This window comes from Hypanus sabinus, chromosome 24 (genome assembly GCF_030144855.1).
Source record: "Hypanus sabinus isolate sHypSab1 chromosome 24, sHypSab1.hap1, whole genome shotgun sequence".
NCBI lineage: Eukaryota > Metazoa > Chordata > Chondrichthyes > Myliobatiformes > Dasyatidae > Hypanus > Hypanus sabinus.
This window is the reverse complement of record NC_082729.1, coordinates 22793882-22817225: the sequence shown is the minus strand read 5'-3', so window position 1 is coordinate 22817225 and position 23344 is coordinate 22793882. Positions and strand designations below refer to the sequence as shown.

The window sequence follows — 23344 nt, the reverse complement described above, 5'->3', positions numbered from 1 at the left end:
AGGTCATAGCAAGCTGACGGGAAAACTTTAATTACTTTAGCAAAATGGGACAGGAGGCGTGACCGAGTGGGGTCAGGATAGGGGAACACTTTAGGCCAGCAACTATCATTGAATTCGTTTCACATTATTCTGTGTTTCGCTCGTGCTTTTTTTAAAAAATGCTACTTTATGCGTGATTTTGTTTGCGCGCTGTATTGATGTTTGATAATTTTCTTTGAACGGGATGCTCCCATGGTTCTTCGTTGTTTCGGGATTGTCTGTAAGGGAAACAATTTTTTAAAGCTGTTGTGACGAAATCCGAAGGTTTATTCATTATGGACTGTGCCTTTAAAAAGAGAGAGAGAGAGAGAGAGAGAGAGAGAGAGAGAGAGAGAGAGAGAGAGAGAGAGAGAGAGTGCGTGCCGCTGATTCAGATAGAGAGAGGCACCGAGCAGCTCGTGAGTCGCTATGCTGATGGAAGAGCGAAGCTATGTACTGGACAGCTGGTGTTCAGCATCTTTGGATATATATACAAGGTCAGCTGGCTTTCTGGTAGACACACAGAGACACAGGGAAACAGACACTGGATGAGCTTTGGGTGCCCATGAAAGGATGGGTTTTGAGGATCGATCGGGAGAATCGATCAGTGGCTCCCGCAGTGTGGAAAAAGGGGTGACCTGTGGAAAGCTATCGGTGTGTTTATCTCTTGCCCGAGTTGATAGCTGTACCACGTGAAAGCGGTACCCTTAGTGTGGTCACAGTCGGAAGACAACAGGATCGACGGCATCGGCTTACTTAGATAACATATCACCTCGCTCTCTCTCCTCAATTCTACTCAACTCAACATCACAAATTGAACTGACTTCGTTTATATACCATTGTAAAACTGAATCACCTCAGCTAAGCTTGAGGAAGTTTGAGGTTTTATAGTCACTCACGTATGTAGCATAAACTCTGCTAACCTGTTTGATTTATCTGGTTTTGTATTAACTTATTACGTAGTTACTAATAAAATAGCGTTTGTTAATTGAAGGACCAGACTCCATGTGTGTTCCGTTTCTGCTGGTTCTTTGAATCCGTTACGGGGTACGTAACACTGCGTACTACATACATACTTTCATATTAAACGTACTTTGAACTTTGAAGCTGAGCCACTGAAGGTAATTGATAACATACATTCAGCGGCCACTGCATTAGGCCCTGCTCTACTATGCCAGCATCTGACCAGCCAGTCATGTGGCAGCAACTCAATACATAAAAGTATGAAGACATGGTCAAGATTTTCAGTTGTTGTTGAGACCAAACATCACAGCCTCTGGGAGGCAGAGCAGCGCCAGATTGCCCGATCAGCTCGAATTCGCTTCTGTTAGAAAGCAGTTAAAATATGTAAGCCATACAGCACCAAATACCCGTGCCCTCGCCCCAGTAGGTTTCAATGACCCCCCCCCCCCCCCACCCCTTATCCCCTTCCGTTGTTAGGCCATTCACTTTCGTGATGGCTGGACTCCAGACTTTCTCTTCTTCATCCTTTGGTACCTGTGAGAACATCTACTTTAATGCTCTCCAAGAGATTTAACACCAACTCTACCTTATTCTCAAAATGCTCTCGCTTGTTATTCGAGCCCATACCGATTTCACTGTGACGCACTCGATTTCATTGAAAATTGCCCATGGAAAGCACACATTTATATCCGAGCCAGCATCCTCCGCCTCCGCCTCCGCCAGATTGTTCCTGAGCTGCCTTACCTTCTCAACTGTTATCTTTTTGAACTCAATGTAATCTTGAAATACCTAACCAAATTATACCTCCTCATTCTCGATTCCCTACCCCTGATGTCTTGCCCTCACTCTAAGAGGAACATGCAGACCTTGAATTCACCTTGTCACAAGTTTAAAATCGTCCCATCTGTCAGGCGCCACTTTGCCTGCAAAGAAGCTACTCCAACCAGTTTATGCGTTCCTGTAAAAGAGATAAAATTTGCCTTGCCTTCAAATTATAACAATAGCTTGCGCCCACTTTGTCGAATGTGAGCAGAATTCAGTGATAATCACTGACCAAAGGCGATCCCCACTCTGTAACCTCTGTAACCCCATTTCCCACCAGTGGATCAAACTGTCTCCTCGCCCTGGTCGGTTCTTCAATAAGATCCACGAGCCCGCCTTTTTGATCACACTAAACAAACTCTACCACATCTAATCCGTAGTATTATGGCAGACCCAGTCTGCAAATTTGAAGTCCCCGACGCTAGCAGCTCTATAATTTCTGCAGCAATCTGCAATCTCCATGGAGTTATGTTCGTCTAATTCTCATTGACTATTAGGTAGCCTACAGTACATTTTCAAAGAAATGATTATCTCAGCTTCGCTCAGAAAGCATCACTGGACGATGCTCAGTATTATCTCCGAATAGTGGTGCACTATTATGAAATGCATTTCCCTTCCCCCCGACACTACCTAGTAATTATCTATATCCCAGCTTTAGCACCATAAGATGAAAATAAAATACTTGCGTATCCCATTTCCCTCAGCCATGGTTCTGTAGCAGCTAAACTGTCTAAGTTCAATGTGGAAGAAGAAAGGGATGAAGATGAATAACGAAAAGGAGCATGAGGAGGAGGAGGAGGAGGAGCAGGAGGAGAAAGAAGAGGCGGGGAGGAAAAGAAGAAGAAGAAGAAGAAGAAGAAGAAGAAGAAGAAGAAGAAGAAGAAGAAGAAGAAGAAGAAGAAGAAGAAGAAGAAGAAGAAGAAGAAGAAGAAGAAGAAGAAGAAGAAGAAGAAGAAGAAGAAGAAGAAGAAGAAGAAGAAGAAGAAGAAGAAGAAGGAGAGGAGCAGCATAGGGATGAAATCCATGTTCTCACGTGGAAAACGTACCCCCTTGCTTCACGGCCTTCAGCCTGGGCTCTAATCCACTGTGCTAACCACTACAGAGTAGTGTCGCTCCTCGGTTTTCTACTGGTTATTCTTAAACCGCTAGCTTTGTAAATTTTACTCATTAATTCTTTCAACGGATGAAAGAAAATGCAACACATCTGTTGACGTATACAGCAGCAAAGAAAGTGGCCCAGTATTCTCTGTGTACTGTGGATCAGATGGGAGGGGTGACCTTAGCAAGCCCCACTTCTTCCTGGGGTATGGCAACCTTAGGTCTACAAGATCAAACACACAATCCCCACAGTAGTTCAGACAGAGTCCTGTCCGAAAAGGCGTGTAAATGGTACTGGGGAGGTAACCGTGGAGCAGTGAGGAGGCGTGGAACTGCAGGGCGGTAGCCTCATGAGGAGGAGTGGAATTTGTGCTTCCAGGGGGTGCACCTGGACACATCTGTCCGAGAGGCCACAAACACTGATGATTACAAAGATCATTTGAGGAAGTTGAATGGATGATACCAGAAAATAGCACGGGGTCACTCAGCAGAGAGGTACTATAGTTAACAAAGCTATACCGGATGTGTGTGATAGGATACCGAACACGGAGCTTCACCCTCTGTCAAGACTGGCTGTAAAAGTTCATTCCTTGCAACGCAAAGTTCCGACGTTTTAACCTGCTCCAATTGCATCTACATCACATTCAATATACAACATGCATGGGGTACACAGTGACTTGTAAGTTTGGATTCACAATGTGTTTGCCAATGGAATACAGAGGGTAGATGTTATTCTGACAGGAGGTTAATGGTTGTGAAGGCTTTACCCCAATGTATTGGGCCGAATCCATTACCTTTTGTTGGACTTCCCGCGCAAAGGCATTGGTGGTCCCATAACAGGCTGTAATATAGCCAGTCAGTGTACTTGGCACCAAGCATTTATAGAAGCTCTCGAGTAATACATCTATAGAACAATACGTCCCGGGGTATTTTCCGGGGAATCCCAAGCTTCCCTCCCGTATGGCTCTTGATTTGCCCTTCATCCCTGTGACTATCTAAGTGTCTGTTAAACTTCCCCAATGTATTTTCCTCTACCTCCATCCAAGCATCACATACCACACAGACACCATTCGTTGTGTAAAAATAAACGTACTTTTACACATAGGCTGCCATTGACTTTTGCATAGATTTGTAGTAATTTTATGTGACAATAGACCAGACAATAGACAGTAGGTGCAGGAGTAGGCCATTCGGCCCTTCTAGCCAGCACCGCCATTCACTGTGATCATAGCTGATCATACACAATCAGTACCCCGTTCTTGCCCTCTCCCCATATCCCGTGACCCCGCTTTCTATAAGGGCTCTATCTAACTCTCTCTTGAGTGCACCCAGAGACTTGGCCTCCACTGCCTTCTGGGGCAGAGAATTCTACATATCCACCACTCTCTGGGTGAAAAAGTTTTTCCGCATCTCTGTTCTAAATGCTCTATCCCTTATTCTTAAACTGTGGCCTCTAGTTCTGGACTCACCCATCAGCGGGAACATGCTTCCTGCCTCCAGCGTGTCCAATCCCTTAATAATCTTATATGTTTCAATCAGATCCCCTCTCATCCTTTTAAATTCCAGTGTATACAAGCCCAGTCGCTTCAATCTTTCAACATATGACAGTCCCGCCATTCCGAGAATTAACCTTGTGAATCTACGCTGCACTCCCTCAATAGCAAGAATGTCCTTATTCAAATTTGGAGACGAAAACTGCACACAATACCCCAGGTGGGGTCTCACCAGGGCCCTGTTCAGCTGCAGAAGGTTCTCTTTACTTTTATACTCAATCCGTCTTGTTATAAAGGCCAGTGTGCAATTAACTTTCTTCACTGCCTGCTGTACCTGCATGCTTGCTTTCATTGACTGATGTGCAAGAACACCGAGATCTCGTTGTACTTCCCCTTTTTCTAACTTGACTCCACTTAGATAGTAATCTGCCTTCCTGTTCTTGCCACCAAAGTGGATAACCTCACATTTATCTACATTAAACTGCATCTGCCATACATTTGCCCACGTGTCCAAGTCACCCTGCGTTCTCATAATATCCTCCTGACATTTCACACTACCACCAAGCTTTCTGTCATCGACAAATTTGCTAATGTTACTTTTAATACCTTCATCCAAATCATTAATGTATATTGTAAACAGCTGCGGTCCCAGCACCGAAGCTTGCATTACCCCACTGGTCACAGCCTGCCATTCCGAAAGGGACCCGTTAATCGCTACTCTTTGTTTCCTGTCAGCCAGCCAATTTTCAATCCATGTCATTACTCTGCCCCCAATACCATGTGCCCTAATTTTGCCTACTAATCTCCTATGTAGCTTTCAAAAGCTTTCTGGAAGTCCAGGTACACTACATCCACTGGCTCTCCCTTGTCCATTTTCATAGTTACATCCTCAAAAAACTCCAGAAAATTAGTCAAGCATGATTTTCCTTTCATAAATCCATGCTGACTCGGACTGATCCTTCTACTGCTATCCAAATGTGTCGTAATTTCCTCTTTTATAATTGACTCCAGCATCTTTCCCACCACTGACGTCAGGCTAACCATTCTATAATTCCCTGTTTTCTCTCTCCCTCCTTTCTTGAAAAGTGGGGCAACATTAGCCACCAATCAGCAGGACCTGTTCCTAAATCTATAGAACATTGGAAAATGATTACCAATGCGTCCACGATTTCTAGAGCCACCTCTTTAAGTACCCCGGGATGCAGACAATCAGGTACCGGGGACTTATCAACCTTCAGACTCAACAGTCTATCCAACACCGTTTCTTGCCTAATTTAAATTTCCTTCAGTTCATCCTTTACCCTAGTTCCTTTGGCCACTAGTACATCTGGGAGATTGTTTGTGTCTTCCCTAGTGAAGACAGATCCAAAGTACCTGTTCAACTTGTCTGCCATTTCCTTGTTCCCCATAATAAATTCACCTGTTTCTGACTTCAATGGCCCAATTTTGGTCTTAACAATTTTTTGCTATTCACATGCCTAAAGAAGCTTTTACTATCCTCCTTTCTATTCTTGGCTAGTTAACCTTCGTACCCCATTTTTTTCTTGGCGTATTGCCTTTTTGTAATCTTCTGTTGCTCTTTAAAAGCTTCCCAGTCCTCCGGTTTCCCGCTCATCTTTGTTATGTTATAGTTCTTCGCTTTTATTTTTATACTGCTCTTTACTTCCCTCGTCAGCCACAGCCGCCCCTTATTCCCCTCAGGATCTTTCTTCCTCTTTGGAATGAACCGATCCTGCACCTTCTGCATTATTCCCAGAAATACCTGTCATTGTTGTTCCACTGTCTTCCCTGCTAGGGTATTGTTCCATTGAACTTTGGCCAGCTCTTCCCTCATAGCTCCATAGTTCCCTTTGTTCAACTGTAATAGTGACACATCCGATTTTCCCTTCTCCTTCTTAAATTGTGGGTTAAAACATATCATATTATGGTCATTACCTCCTAATGGTTCCTTTACCTCGAGGTCTCTGATCAAATCCGTTTCATTGCACAACACTAAATCTAGAATTGCCTTCTCCCTGGTAGGCTCCAGTACAAGCTGTTCAAAGAATCCATCTCGGAGGCACTCCACAAACTCCCTTTCTTGCGGTCCAGTACCATTCTGATTCTCCCAGTCTACCTGCATGTTGAAATTCCTCATGACGGCTGTATCATTACCTTTGCGACATGCCAATTTTAACTCTTCATTCAACTTACACCCTACATCCAGACTGCTATTTGGGGGCCTGTAGATAACTCCCATTAGGGTCTTTCTAGCCTTAGAATTTCTCAGTTCTATCCATAATGACTCTACATCCCCTGATTCTATTTCCCCCCCTCACAAGGGACTGAATATCATTCCTCACCAAAGAGCCACCCCACCCCCTCTGCCAGTCAGTCTGTCCTTTCGATAAGTTGTATATCCTTGAATATTCATTTCCCAGGCCCTGTCCCCTTGAAGCCATGTCTCTGTTATTCCCACAACATCGTTCTTGCCAATTTCCAACTGAGCCTCAAGCTCATCTACCTTATTCCTTATACTTCGTGCATTCATATATAATACTTTTAATTCGTTACTCCCCTCTCCTTTCATATTAATTCCTATTTCACTTGGCCATACTGTATGATCTCTTCTTGAGCTTTCTACTCCATTGATTCTGTTGTCCTTTCTAACTTTTCTTATTTTCACTTTCCCTTTAACTCCATCCTTATATTTCCAGTTCATCCCCTCCCCCCCCCCACTACTTAGTTTAAACACATCCGTGTTGCAGTGGCAAACCTTTCTGCCAGAATCCTTGTCCCCCGCCTATTAAGGAGCAACCAGTCCCTTTTGTACAATTCATCCCTACCCAAAAACGGATCCCAGTGGTCCAAGAATGTAAATCCTTGCTTCCTGCACCAGTTCCTCAGCCACACATTCAGATCCATAACATCCTGTTCCTGCCCTCTCCAGCACGAGGAACTGGAAGAAAACCCGAGATAACCACCCTGGAAGTCCTGCTTTTCAGCCTTCTTCCGAGTTCTCGGAAGTCCCGCTGCCGTTGACATTTGCATAGATTTGTAGTGATTTTATGTTTTGCTGCCGGAGAAGCGTAAAACAAATTCCATGATAATATCTCCGACCCTGGCATTCCTTCTTTGTCCCGTACCCCTCCCGCGGGTCTCCTTCCTCCATTGCCATCCCGAACATCCCTTGTTCCCGCCAGTTTTACTGTTCTTCGCTCTTTCAGTGACATCTTCTCCAGCTACAACTTTTCCTCTTGACAATTCCACATCTGGAGTCTCCCCGATTCAGTGGTTAGCTTCCGATATCTTGTACTCAATCATTTTCACCCTCTCTTTCCTACTGGCGTCCATTAATGGTGCGGTCATCTGGGTAATGAGTCTCAAGATGAAGAGAAGTGCAAACTCAGTTTGCTTCTTGACCCGGGTTGTGACGGACATCCATCTATCTATCTATCTATCTTGACACTACGCTAAATCGGCCCTTCTGTCCCATCGCAACACGTCACTCAGCAATCCCTTAATTTAATCCTAATTTAATGATGGGTCAATTTACAATGTCAAATTACTGTACCATCCATGATGGGTTGAGTGTCACGCACAAAAGTCCTTCCAGGTGACGGCCTCACCTGGAAGGACTGTTTGGGGCCCTGAATGGTGCTAAGACAGGATGTGTAGAGTCATGTATAGCACTTCCGCTTGCAGGGATAAGTACCGGGTGTGAGAGGGACGTGTGGACCAGGCAGTCGCGTTTGGAACGATCCTTGCGAAAAGCAGAGAGGGATAGAGAGGGAAAATGTGCAGTGGTGGGGTCCTGTTGAAGATGACAGAAGTTGTGGAGCATAATATGCTGGATCCGGAGGCTGGTGGGGTGGTAGGTGAGGACAAGGGGAACACGGTCCCTGTTGTGGTAACGGGAGGCTGGGATGAGGGCCGAAATGTGGGAAATGGAGGAGATGCGGATGAGGGCATCATTGATGACGGCAGAAGGGAAACCACGATTCTTTATTTTAGATGTCCTGGAACGGGAAGTTTCATCCTGGGAGCAGATGCGCCGGAGACGAACTGGGAATAGGGAATAGCATTTTTACATTTGTCAGGGTGGGAAGAGGTTTAATCGAAGTAGTAATGGGAGTCAGTGGATTTATAGAAGATGTCAGTGGACAGTCTGTCTCCAGAGATGGAGACCGAGAGATCGAGAAAGGGGAGAGAAGTGTCCGGGATGGACCAAGTGAATTTGAGGGCTGGGTGAAAGTTAGAGGCAAAGTCGATGAAATTGATGAGATCAGCATGGGTTCAGGAAGCAGCACCAATGTAGTCGTCAACGTAGCGAAGGAAAACTAGCGATACACAATGGGAAAACATTGAGGAGAGGATATTTTCCATCCCCATATTGGTAATTTTGGCTGGCAACAACTTACAAAGGTAAATAAATACTATTGATAACCCATGGGTGAAATGGACTCTTAAAATATGGAAAACTATTATAAAGGAATATAAACTAGAGGGAGATATTTCAATACGTAAATGGTGTGCATATTACTCAGATTTTACGCCGAATAAACTGGATGCTAGATTTAAGGACTGGACATCTAAATGAAAAAGAGTTCTTTAGAATATAATGAACTGAAAATAATGAATATAATGTTCAGTTTTGAAATGCTCGAAGGGAAAGTCTTATTAGAAAAACAAGGCTTTTTCGGTAATTACAGATGCGACAATACGTTAATAGGACGGTTCAAAATGCAACCAAGGCAAGAACATGTTTGATAGAGCTATTTAGAAAAGCATATAATTCAGATAACGGTAGTAGTATCATGTCAAGGATGTATCAGTGTTTGTCAAATCTTAAACCACATTCGACTTCATACATTAAAACAAAATGGGAGAAGGAAGGAGGGGTAATTATATCTGAGGAAGAATGGACAATAATATGGAGCTATCAATGGAAGTGTACAAGTTCACAGAAATGGAGGGAGGTCGGATGGAAAAACTTGATAAGAACTTTTATTACACCCTCTCAGAAATCCCATTATGATAGTAACCGCTTTGTTTGCTGGAGAAATCGTGAAAATCAAAATTCAAACTATTATCATATTTTCTGGGACTACCCCGTAATCAAAGACTATTGGAGTGGGATACACAACGGCCTATAAGACATGTGAAATACCCTTACAAGGTAAGAGTATATATTTTGGGTATATACCTCGATAATCGTTGAAAAAAGATAAATAGTTAATGAATATTATGATAGTGGCTGACGAAAAGGCTCTTACTAGGAAATGGTTATCACAGGAAAGCCCAAATTTAAATACATGGATTGAAATTACAATGGACACTTACAAAATGGAGAAGACAACAGCATCTGTTAAACATAAGCTGGGACAATTTGATTCATACTGGGAAAAATGGTTTAACTACATAACACCTCATAGGCCCGATTTTATCCTCACAAGTCAATGAGTATGTTGTAAAAAACAGATCATTTCCTACTTACGCCTGGTTTTCTCCTTTCGCTTGTTCTTTCTTTCCTCTCTTTTCTGTAAGTGAATTCCTCAGTTAAATATTATGTGGAGATTCGTGGTATATCTGATCCTATGACATATATATATATACACAGTATCTGAAATACATCTTATGGAAATGTTTGCTTCATGATGAACTTGAATAAAACATAAACTACAAAAGAAGGAGAAATCGATGTTCATGCCATCAGGTTGGAGGCTACATAGACAGAGTATGAGGTGTTGTTTCTCCACCGTGAGGGTGGCCTCGTGATGGGCAAAAGAGGAAACCTTGGACTGGCATGTCGGAATGGGAATGGGGACAGAAATCAAAATGGCTGACCACAAGAAAATTCCGCCTTTGGCTGATGGAATGGACTCACAAGTTAGGTTATGTCCCACCAGAGGAAGCTGCATTAGGATTCATTAGCTAAGTTTCTGATCAGAGACCGCTAAGAGCCTGGAATAGACTGTGCTGGAAACAGATACCATAATGGTCTATTATAATTATACAGACTCATGGAGGGATATGGACCATTTCCAGACAAAAATGATCAATTTAATTGGGCAGACAGTTCAACACAATCACAGTGCGTCAAAGGGCCTCAACCTCACCGTACTGGTCCTTCTTCCATGTTCCTGGTGTTCTGTGCACCACGCTCCACTCCAGGTCCCTTATGGAACCCTCCCTCCTATGTCGTCAAGGGCTGTTGATCACCAGGATGTCCATCAGTCCCTGGTCTTTGAGGAGGTGGAGAGGTCAAGAGTGTCATTCCCCAACTCTGGCCTTCCCTCGGGGAAAGGAACGAGGTGTCCGGGAAACAGACAAGGCGGTCGGGGGTGCTGTTGAAGCAGGCCAAGCCAATGGTAACTTATCTGCAATCCCAAAGGATGGGATGGTGGGATGGTTGTAGTCCCCCCTAGAACACAAGCAGTAACAGGGAGAAATCAGCTGAAAAAACCATTTTGAGTAAGTTGGGTTATGATACGAAAACAAAACAATCACTTCACTCAACAGAGAAAAAACAAATACTTTCTTTATTTCAGAAAAGTAACATAGAATATGAATATTTGTGTCTATTCCGTGCCACAGGAATATGTGATGGGGTGTCGAGCAAGCTTCACTCTGTGTCTTGCCCCGGGAATGTGTGGTGGGACGATGCTGTCTGTGTCCGTCTCTGGGAGTGTGTGATGGGATGATGTGGAGGGAGATTCACGCTGTGTCTGACCCCGGGAGTGTGTGATGGGACGGTGTGGAGGGAGATTCACTCTGTGTCTGACCCCGGGAGTATGTGATGGGACGGTGTGGAGGGAGTTTCACTCTGTGTCTGACCCCGGGAGTGTGTGATGGGACGGTGTGGAGGGAGCTTCACTCTGTGTCTGACCCCGGGAGTGTGTGATGGGACGGTGTGGAAGGAGATTCACTCTGTGTCTGACCCCGGGAGTATGTGATGGGACGGTGTGGAGGGAGTTTCACTCTGTGTCTCACCCCGGGTGTGTGTGATGGGACGGTGTGGAGGGAGTTTCACTCTGTGTCCGTCTCTGGGAGTGTGTGATGGGACGATGTGGTGGGAGCTTCACTCTGTGTCTGACCTCGGGAAGTGTGATGGGACAGTGTAGAGGGAGCTTGATTCTGTGTCTGACTCCTGTCACCCAGGAGTGCGTGACGGGACAATGTGGAGGTAGCTTCACTCTGTGTCTGACCTCGGGATTGAGTGATGGGACAGTGAAGAGGGAGCTTCACTCTGTGACCACAGGAGTGTGTGATGTGATGGTGTCTTGAGTTACCAGTAACCACAATTAATTTATAACCTGCGAAGTTTCTTTTATTTGTGCCATGAAAATGACCTTCTGTGTCAAAACATGTCAGTGTGTGTAGTGGACAAACTGGAGAGTTTCACTTCGTGTCAGTCCCCGGGATTCTGCAATGGGGCTGTGTAAAGCGAGCTGCACTGTGTGACTGACCCTTGAAGTGATCAATAGGACGGAGTCGAGGGAGCCTCACTTGACGCCTGAGCTGGGAGACAGCATTACGAAGGTGTGGAGGGACTTTCACTCTGCGTCTGGTTGTGGGAGGTGCGGCGACGGCGTGGTAGACTTCATAGTCTGGTCCCGGGAGTACTGGATGGGACGGTGCAAAGCGGGCAATTTCCTGTGTTTTAACTCCGGAGAGTGTGATGGCACGGTGTAGACGGCAGCTCATTTTGCCTCTGACCCGTGGGGGGGGGGGGGGGGTGGGAGGGGTGTGTGTGTGCGTGTGTGTGTGTGTGTGTGTGTGTGTGTGTGTGTGTGCGTGTGTGTGTGTGTGTGTGTGTGTGTGTGTGTGTGTTCAGACACTGGGAATGCAATGTGCTCTGTGTCTGACTCCTGGAGTGTTGAAGGAGCTTCACTCTGTATCTGAACCCTGCAGCGACTGACGGACAGTGTGGTGGGAGCTTCACTCCGTGTCTGACCAATGCAGTGTGTGTGGACAGTGCGAAGGGAGCTCTATCCTGTTCCAAACTCGTGCACTTATTGTCGTGAGAATGACAATATGATGATATTCCTTCCATCATCATTGTGACTCTCGAGCTGTTCTCAGTCTCCCCCTCTCTCTGAATCAGCGACACACACTTTCTCTCTTTTTAAAGGCACAGTCCATAATTAATAAACCTTAGGATTTCGTCACAACAACCTTATAAATTGTCTTCTTTGCAGACAGTCCCGAAACAACGAAGAACCACTCAATTATAGTTGCTGACCTAAAGTATTCCCTGATCCCGGCCTTACTCTATCACGCCTCCTGCCCTATTCTGCCAAAGTAAATCAAGCCTTCCCCTCAGCTTGTAATGACCTTTCATATATTTTGACAGAAAATTTCCCTGAATGCATTTAACAAACTTAAAAAATAAACACCACGGCAGTTCCAGGCTAGACTGCCCACTCTGAATCAGAGTCAGAATCCGATTTAATATTCCCGGCATTTGACCTGAAATTTTGCATTTAGCGGCGGGAGTACAGTGGATAGCCATCTCTAAAATTGTTTCTGTTCGAGATTGGTTCCAGGAGTAAGGGATTTGTAGTGGATCCGCGTCCTTTCCCAGCAGGCGTTAATTCCAGATATAACCATAGGAATATACGTAAATGAGAAATAGGAGTACGATTAACTCGTCCAGGCAGCCTCCTCCAGAATTCAATAAAATAATGGCTGACCTGGCCGTAGACTCAACACCATCATTCCACCTTTTCCTGGCAATCCTTCAATCCTCTGCTATTCAAAACTCTATCTGACTGTGTCTCATATATATTTAAGAAAAGGAGTGGATCTCTCCCTGCACCGTCCCATGGCCCACTCATAGGCTCAGACACAGAGTGAAGTTCGCGCTGCACCTTCGCATTCCGCACTCTCAGGATCAGGCACAGAGTGAATTGTCTTGTCCTGAGGATCTAAAATGAGAACCAGATCACTGATTCAAAGTCCTGCCATCTCCTAGCCGGTGCGTGCCGCTAATTATCGTTGATATTAGAGGACCTAATAGCCCTAATAATCCCAAAATGGCAATAATCAACTTCTTACATCTGAGCCCCATCCAGAAAGCCTCACTGGATGTTCCCTTTGTAATTTCACCTCGGACCCTTACCCTCACGTTCTCCTCCATCGGACCTACCGTTCAATCTGTTCTATGGTCACTGGTCCCACTTCTCCTGCCCGATTTCCCATGAGCGGGTCATATGTTCCCCTCTGCCTGGTCAGGTCTTCTGCATGCTGCACTAAGACACGTCCATGAGCACACTGAACAAATTCTATCACATCTAAACCCGTAGCGATCCCAGTCTGTAAAGTTAAAGTCCCCGACGTGAGAAGCATAATAATTTCTGCAGCTTTCTGCAATCTCTGTAGCATTGCATTCTTCTAATTCCCTTTGACTAGGATAGCCTACAGCACCAGCTCAAGAAGATGGCTATCTCTGCCTAAGTCAAGAAGCATCGCTGAACGATCCTCAGTAATATTATCTCGGAAAAGCGGCGTCACTTTATTAAATGGAACTCCCACTTCCCTTTATCCCTCCCCCGCCCCCTGTTCTTCACCTATATCCCACCTAGAGCACCGGTAACCTGAACATGAAATATTGCATATCCCGTCTCCCTGAGGTATGGTTCTGTAACATCTACAATTTCTGAGTGCAATGTACCGATGCGTGCCCTGAGATGTTCACAGGCTTGGGTTGCTTTCCCTGGAGCTTCAGAGGCTGGAGGGAAACCAGAGGGAACCACACAAATTATAGAAGGTAACATGCTTTGACGTTGAGAGGGCGAAATTTCAAAGGACGGATAGTTTTTTACACAGGTAGTTGCGGGTGATAGAACCTACCGCTCGGAGAGTTGGTAGAAGCATCATGTGTGTCAGAATGAAGTCTGCCAGAGGACGGGGGCCCCCTGTCTGTGGGTTCAAAGCTCCAAGCAGAGCAAATTCGAGGAACCTGCAGATAACACTCACCCCACACGACAGGACGAGACAACATTCCGCTTATTTCTGAGTTGCCCTTCTAGTGAAGCGGTGTCGAGGGAGATTCTCCTTGTGTCTCTTCTTCAGAGTGTCAGATGCGACGCTATAGATGGCGTTTCACTCTGTTTCTAAACCTACGAGTGCGTGACGGGACGGAGCAGTGGGAAATTTATCATTGTCAAAAGCGAGATTATTACAGACGTTTGCAGAGCCCTTAACAACACCGATATACAGAGGGATCTTGTGTTCCAAGTGTATCGCTCCCAAAGCTTCCACATGATAGCTGTTTCGTCACGAAGGTATAGACCATGCATGTTTCGTTAGTTGGGCCATTGCATATCCGATTCGGTAACTCAGGTTGTGCAGTCTGGAAGGATGTGGAGGCGTTATAGAGGGTGCAGACGAGGCCCACCAAAATGCTGCATCATCATTAAGTTAAAAAGAGCTTTCTCAAAACGTGTAGAACGGCAACCACCGTGGAAACGTCTTGCTGCAGAAAGTTCACCTCCGACTCCTGCGGGCATGCAGTTCGAATGATGTTCCGCGATGAGGTCACTCAGGCACTCGTCACAGCGAAGTTGTTCGGCTGGGAGGGTCGTTCCTCATTTCTGGCTCCTCCTCCGAGAAGGCCAGACGGAGAGAGGAGGCGAGGGAACGTCTGAAGACCTGGCGGAAATCGCGGCCGGTGAAGACGTAGAGAAAGGGGTTGAGAGCGCTGCTGAAGCAAGCCACGGCGGTAGCTACGTCATTCCAGATCAGAAACGAATAATTAAAAAAGAGCATTGCGAAATTGCAACTGTGGAGCGGGAGCCAGGACGCGATAAAGGCGGCGACCACGGTCATCATAAGGCGGACGGGCTTCTTGGACTTGACGAATTTGTCCCGGTGCAGCCTCCAGCCAATAAACGCACAGCAAGCCGTCATGATCAGTACGGGGAACACGAAGATAAAGACAGCCCAAATGACCCTCATCATTTCCCGGGTCTTTTGATCAAAATCTGGTTCAAGCTTGATGTACAGCAGGGCTGTCATGCACAGGAGTATGGAGAAGCCGCAGACCCCGAGGAAGGTCACATGTGCCCAACGTAGTCTGTTCTGTTGATGGAACCAAATAGGCCGAGTGACGGAAAGGCAACGGAAGATGCTGATCAGCGTCAACATGAGGATGCTAACGGACCCGTTGAAGATGATGGAGCCGAGCGGCAACATCTCCGGAAGGTCACTTCGGAGCCAGGTGCCTCGTTGGGCGACGTTGACCATCCAGAAGGGGTGGATGAGGCAGTAGGTTAGGTCTGCGACAGCCAGGTACAAGAAACTCATTGTGTGGACGTTCCTCTCCATCTTAAAGCCCGTCACCCAAATGACAGCGCTGTTGCCGGCATTTCCTAACTTAACGCCCCGGACATTGAGTCCAGCAGTCTTGTCACAACAGTATGATGCATACAAAAGGCTTAATTTGGGGTATTGTTTGCAGCTATGGTCTCCACATTACAGGAGTAAATCCAAGCATTCCAGATGGTGCAGAAAGCATTGACTATGATTTGTATTGGATTAGATGGTTTCAGTTTAAAGGAGTAGTTGGAAATATTAGTCTGGTTTTCTCTCGAGCTTAAGGCGCTGAAGATGGAGGCTTATTAAACGATGAGATGCACAGATAGGGAATGCAGAGAGTGACTTCGCCCAGAGCAGAATGTTGAAGCATGTCAATTGAAATTGCGCGGGGGAATGTTTATAGTAGCTGTGCGGTGTAACATTTAACATAAAAGCGGTGTGTGCTTGGAACGGACTGCTAGGGGAGGCGGCGGTCGTATCGGGTGGATTAGAATAAAATCGGACTCTCCAATTTGCAGACGGCCGGTAAATCAATTTGCCAATTTAGCATTTTGACTTATCTGTAGAGGCAGTCTAGGGAACAGAGAGACTCTTCCTTTGCTGTATGAACCCCCTTTACTTCAAAGATCCCAAGCGCCCCTTTCCGACTCACTCCCCAGATCCGTCACTCCACCTTCTGCTGTGCCTTTAGTCTCCTGGTACCCCATTCATGGAATTCTCCCCCAGGACCCCTCCTCCTCACTTTTCACCCCGCTTTCCGTCGAGCTGCAGCTCACCTTCCCTGGAGTCTCAGCCTCGGTTTGCCACGTGGAGCAGCTCGGGACGGTCTGACTCGAGTCTTAAATCGTCGCCACAACAGAACTAGGCTTGAAGGGGAAATATACAGTGATGAAAACTGGGATAGTCCGCAGCTCCAGTTAGATCGTGAAACGGCGAAGTGTGCTGGAGTTGAGCACAGGTCTGGTAGAAGTCTGGAGCGCTGACTGTCTCGTCAGTGGCTGAGATGCCAATCATGTAGAAATTCATCGATCATGGGCAGGAAGACCTGTCAGTGCAGTTTGAGGAAGTGTAGTCAATTGCGCAATGAGTTAGCAGTAACCCCAATTAATGAAGAACTTGCGAAGTTTAGTTTATTTGTGCTATGAAAATGTTTTTCTGTGTCTAAACATGTCCGTGTGGGCAGTGGGCAATCTAGAGAGCATCACTCTGTGCCAGATCCCGGGATTCTGCAATGGAGCTGTGTAAAGCGAGCTTCACTCTGCGGCTAAGCCTCGGAGGCTGTGATGGTACGGTTTTCAGCGAGCGTAACCCTGAGTCTGACCCCGGGAGTTTCTGATGGGACAGGATAGGATGAGTTTTAGTCCGTGCCTGACCCTAGGAGTGATTGATAGGATGGAGAAGAGGGAGCTTCATATTGCGGCTGACCCTGGGAGAGAAAATTGGGACGGTATTGGGACTTTTGTGCGGATTGGTGATAATACCTCCTCATCGCTGACGATCAAAACAGTTGCACCTCAGCTTTAAGTGTTTAGCCCACTGTTCTACTCTCCCTATATTGTTGACTATGTGGCTAGGAATAGTTAAAATTCTATCTACAACTTTGCTGATTACGGAACCATTCTTGGTGGAATCTCAGACGAAACCTCGGGGTGTACAGAAGCGAGATATGCCAACGACAGGAGTGGTGGCGCAGCAACAGCCTTGAACTCAACGTCAGAAAGAGCTGATTGTGGACTTCAGGAAGAGTAAGACGAAGGAACAGATACCAATCCTCGCAGAGGGGTCAGAAGTGGAGAGAGTGAGCATTTCCAAGTTCCTGGGTGTCAAAATCTCTGAGAACCTACCTCGGAAGGCATGAGAACGACTATACTTCATTAGGAAACACAAAGTACACTGCAGATCAAATCAACACGTAAAAACACGCTGGAGGAACTCAGCATGCTGTGGATCCACGGATGCTGCCCGACCCGTTGAGTTCCTTCAGCATGTTGATACTTCATTTGGAGTTTGAAGAGATTTGATATGTCAACGAAACACTGAAAGACATATATAGTTGCACCGTGGAGATATTCAGACAGGTCGCATCACTGCTAGTACGTGGCGGTGGTGGGGGTTGGAGGGATACTGCAGAGGACCGAATGAAGCTGCAGAGGGCATAAATTTCGTCGGCTCCATCTTGGTTACTATACTACAAAGTAGACAGGTCATCTTGAAGTAGTGGTATCTCAGAAAAGGAGCGTCCATTATTCTGGACCCCATCTGGGCATGCCCTTTTCTCATTGTTACCATCAGGTGGGAGGTACAGTAGCCTGAAGGCACACAAACAGCAATTCAGGAAAAGCTTTTTCCCCACTGTCATCCGATTCCTAAATGGACATTGAGCACGTGAACACTACCTCACGTTGAAATATAAACTGTTTCTTTTTTTTTGTTTTTGCACGATTTTATTCTATTCACTATACATATAGTGAAATTTATTTATTTATTTTTCTTCTATATTATGTATTGCATTGAACGGCTGCTGCTAAGTGTACAAAGTTCTCGACATATGCTGATAATAATAAACTTGATTCTGATTCTGATTCCGATTCTGAGCTTAAATACTCCATTTATTTTGTAGTGAATTTCAGGGACCAATGGACCCGAGCCGCAGATCTGCCAGTGCCTGTCATCAGATGTGAGAAACCATCTTTCGATGAGAGAGCGTTGCTCCCACTGCGCCGCCCCTTCACGCATTACTGGGGATGGACATGTCGTGAAGATCACTCTGCACCGTCCCATAATAGTGTTAGCTTGTTCGGTACAGAGTGAAGCACCACCTAAATCATCGGAAACGACACTGCTAGGGTCGGACGTGCAGCTCCCTCTAAGCGATCCAATCACACACTCAGTTTCAGGCACAGAGTTCAGCTTCCATACATTATGCCATCACATATTGCCAAGTTCACATGCAGAGTGTAATTGCAAAACATCCCATCACACATTTGCAGAGGTGGAGACAGATCGTGAAACATCACAGGGCACTTGTTTAAACTCAGAACTTCATTATATATGCTACTTATGATAAATAAGGGAAAGAGCCTGTTGTTATCTGCTGTGTGAGTTCACTGTAATCTCCTGGTGGTATTGACCAATTTCATCAAACAATTCTAGCGTTAAACATGGAATGCATCTCCCTCTAAACTATCAAATTACATACTCTCAGGTTCAGACACGTTCAGCTCCCATATGCCGTCCCATAATTGATTGCAGAGCGCAAATTCACAGCATCCACCACATACTCGCGTGGTTTGACACTGCGCAAAACTCGTCTCCGCCGACCTATAACTGGCTCAAAGGACCCTTGTTAAAACTCAGAACTTTATTACTTATGCCATTTCTTAAAAATAAAGGAAGCAGATTGCTGGTGTTTGCTAAGTGCATTCACTGTTACCTCCTTGTGTTATTGAGAAACAACCACAAACTGATCTGGTCGTCTTCTGGCTTTCCAGAACTCTTAAACCCATCCCACCCATTGGACGGACTGTACGTCACCGTTAGTTTGGTCTTCAAAAGTGCCATCAAACCCTTTCCCTACGTCTTCACCGACCACAACTTCCTCCAGGTGCGGATGCGTCAGCTTCCGCACACATTGCAAAATATACGAGTGAGGTTTGGTAAATTGTGGATTGCTATGGTGGTGAAATTGCATTGCCCTGACCCTCACCGTATGATCACTGAGGACAATCAAATTTTGAATGTAATCTTGGGCAAATTGTTTCTCAATGCGATATAAAACAAATTTCAGTGGTGTAATGTTTTAGAACTTTACAACGTGTCGCAGAATGTTCATTTGAAGGAGAATAAGTGCACGAGTTTGGAACAGGATGGAGCTCCCTCCACACTGTCCACATACACTGCATTGGTCAGACACAGAGTGAAGCTCGCACCATACTGTCCATCAGTCGCTGCAGGGGTCAGATACAGAGTGAAGCTCCTTCAACACTGTCCCGGTGTCCGAACACACACACACGGTCGGGGCAAAATGAGGTACTCTCTACACGGTGCTATCACACCCTTCTGGAATCAAGACTCAGGAAATTGTTCGCATTGCACCGTCCCATCCAACACTCCCGGGACCAGGCTATGCAGTCACCCACGACGTCGCCACTCCCTCCCACAACCAGGCGCAGAGTGAAGCTCCCTCCACATCTTCGCAATTCTCTCTCCCAGGGTCAGGCGCAAGTTGTAGACCCCTCTACTCCGTCCTATCTATCACTCTTAGGGTCAGACACAGAGTGAAGCTCGCTGAAAACCGTACCATCACACCCTCCCAGGGTTAGACGCAGAGTGCAGCTCCCTTTACACAGCTCCATTGCAGAATCAAGTCGTCTGACAGAGAGTGAGTCTCTAAACTGTCCGTCGTACACACTGGCATGTTTTGACACGGTATGTCAATTTCATCGCAAAAGAAACATCGCAAGTTCTAAATTAATTGTGGCTGCTGCTTACACATGACAGCAACCCATCACACACTCCTGGTATCAGACGCAGAGAGAAGCTCCATCCGCATTGTACCTTCACACTCTCTGAGGGTCACTCACAGTGAAGCTCCCTCTACACCATTCCATCACGCACTCCCAGAGTTAGATACATACGGAAGCTCCTTCTACACTGTCCCATCACACATTCCTGGTCAGACACAGAGTGAATCTCCCTCACCATCGCCCCATTACACATTCCGGGGGTCACACAGACCATCCCATCACACAATCTGTCAGTACATCGATGTTAAGGACCTGTCATTTCATGTAAGAAATTATGTTTTGATGCGAGAGCAAAGCTCCCACTGCACCATTCTTCCCATATTACAGGGATCAGGCAATTAGTGAAGATCCCTCTGTGCCCTCCCGATAATAGTCGTCTTGGTGTCCAGTATAGGGTGAAGCAAACTCTAAACCATTAGATCAGCCACTCCTAGCGTTAAACATAGAGTGTATCACTCTCTAAACTATCGAATCACACACTCCCAGGTTCGGACACGTTCAGCTCCCATATGCGTCCCATAATTGATTGCCAGGTTCTGACGCAGAGCGCAAATTCACAGCGTCCATCACACACTCGCGTGGTTCGCCACTGCGCGAAACTTCCTCTCCGACAACCCAAAGCGGGCTCACAGGCCCCTTGCTAAAACTCATAACTTTATTACTTATGCCACCTCTGAAAAATAAAGGAAGCAGGTTGCTGTTCTTTGCTGTGTTCGTTCAATGTTATCTCCTTGTGTTACTGAGAAACCACCACAAACTGAGTTTTGTCTTCTGGCTTTCCAGAACTCTTAAACCTGTCCCACCCATTGGGCAGGCAGTAAGTTACCGTTAGCTTGAAATTCTTCAAAAGTGCCGTCAAGCCCCTTTTCTACGTCTTCACCAGCCACAACTTCCTCCAGTTGAGGATGCTTCAGTTTCCGCACACATTGCAAAATGTACGAGTCAGGTTTGGTAACTTGTGGATTGCTATGCTGGTGAAATTGCATTGCCTTCACCCTGACCTTCATATCCCTGTGGACAAACAAATTCGGAATCTAATCTTGGGCAAATTGTTTCTTGATGCGACGCAAACCAAATTTCACCGGTGTAATGTTTTGGAACTTCAACCTGTCACAGAATGTTAATTTGAATGAAAATAAGTGCACGAGTTTGGAACAGGATGGCGCTCCCTCCACACTGTCCACACACACTGCATTGGTCAGATACAGAGTGAAGTCCCTTCAGCTCTGTCCATTAAACACTCCAGGAGTCAAACACAGAGCACGTTGCCTTCCCAATGTCCTCTCTCTCTCTCTCTCTCTCTCTCGCTCTCTCTCTCTCTCTCTCTCTCTCCCTCTCTCTCACACACACACACACACACACACACACACACACACACAGTCAGAGGCAAAATGAGGTGCACTCTACACCTTGCCATCACACCCTTCCGGAGTCAAAACACAGGAAATTGCCCGCTTTGCACCATCCCATCCATTCCTGGAACCAGACGATGAAGTCCACTACGGTGTCGCCGCGTCCTCCAACAACCAGACGCAAAGTGAAACACCCTCCACACCTTTGCAATGGTCTCTGCCACGTTAGGCGCCAAGTGAAGCTCCATCTACTCCGCCCTATCTGTCATTCCTAGGGTCAGACACAGAGTGAAGCTTGCTTAAAAACATACCATGACACCCTCACACGGTTATCAGCGCAGCGCTGCTCGCTATACTCAGCCCCATTGCAGAATACCGGGGTCTGACACACAGTGAAACTCTCTAGATTGTCCACTGCACACACTGACATGTTTAGACACAGAAGGTCATTGTCATCGCACCAATGAAAGAAACTTCGCGAGTTATAAATTAATTGTGGTTATTGGTAACTCGTAAGAACATCCCATCACACACTCTTGTTGTCAGATAGAGAGAGAAGCTACCTCCACATTGTCCTATCACACACTCCGGGAGTCACACAGAGTGAAGCTCCTCGACACCATCCCTTGACACTCTCCGAGGGTCACACAGAGTGAAGTTCCCTCTACACTGTCCCATCACACATTCCCGAGGTCAGACACATAGTGAAGGTCCCTCTACCGCATCCCATCACACACTCCCGGAGACAGACGCAGACTGCATCGTCGCATCACACAATCTCGAGGCAAGACACAGAGTGAAGCTGGCTCCAGACCTTCCTATCACACACTCCTGGGGCACGGAATAGACACAGATATTCATATTCTATATTACATCTCATAAATAAAGGAAGTATTTGTTTTTTACTGTTGAGTCAAGTCATTATTTTCTCTTGGTATCATAAACTAACTTGCTCAAAATGCGCTTTGTCATCTGATTTCTCCCTATTACTGCTTGTGTTCTAGTGGGGGCTTGCAACCACCCCACCATCCCATCCTTTGGGATTACAGATATGTTATCATTGGCTTGGCCTCTTCAACCGACCCCCTTGTCTGCATCCTCGCTGGCCGCCACTTGCACCATGTCTCCAGGGCCTTCCTGGCCACCTCGTTGCGCCAGGCTTTTCCCGAGGAAGGGCCAGAGTTGGGGAATTACGCTCCTAACCCGTCCACCTCCTAGAGGACCAGGGGCTGACGGACATCCTGGTGATCGACATCCCTTGACGACATGGGAGGGAGGGCTACCTCTTTTCATCAGGGTCCTGGAGTGGAGAGTGGTGCACAGAACACCAGGAACATGGAAGAAGGACCAATATGGTGAGGTTGAGGCCCTTTGACCCACTGTGATTGCGTTGAAGTGTCTACCCAATTAAATTAATCATTTTTGTTCCGACATGGTCCACATCCCTCCATGAGTCTGTCGAATTATCATAGACCATTATGGTATCTGTTTCCACCACAGTCTATTCCAGGCTCCTATCGGTCTCTGTATAGAAACTTAGCTAATACATCCTAATACGGCTTCCTCTGCATTGATAAGACATAACCTAACTTGTGAGGCCATTCCAGCTGCCAAAGGCGGAATTTTCTAGCGGTCAGCGATTTTGATTTCTGTCTCCATTCCCATTCCGACATGCCAGTCAATAGTTTCCTCTTTTGCCCACCACAAGGCCACGTTCACGGTGGAGGAACAACACCTCATACTCTGTCTATGTAGCCTCCAACCTGATAGC

The 23344-nt window shown here is 46.2% G+C and overlaps 1 protein-coding gene across 1 annotated transcript; it reads right to left on the bottom strand.

Moving 5' to 3' along the window:
- Positions 1-14930: 14930 nt before the first annotated feature.
- Positions 14931-15704, bottom strand: LOC132380692 (C3a anaphylatoxin chemotactic receptor-like). The gene has a single exon (XM_059949677.1). It carries the CDS (start codon positions 15702-15704, stop codon positions 14931-14933), a length of 774 nt encoding a protein of 257 aa, XP_059805660.1.
- Positions 15705-23344: the final 7640 nt, after the last annotated feature.

Excerpts from the sequence above, each read along its gene's own strand:
- LOC132380692 (XM_059949677.1), bottom strand. The coding sequence starts at position 15,704 with ATGGAGAGGAACGTCCACACAATGAGTTTCTTGTACCTGGCTGTCGCA.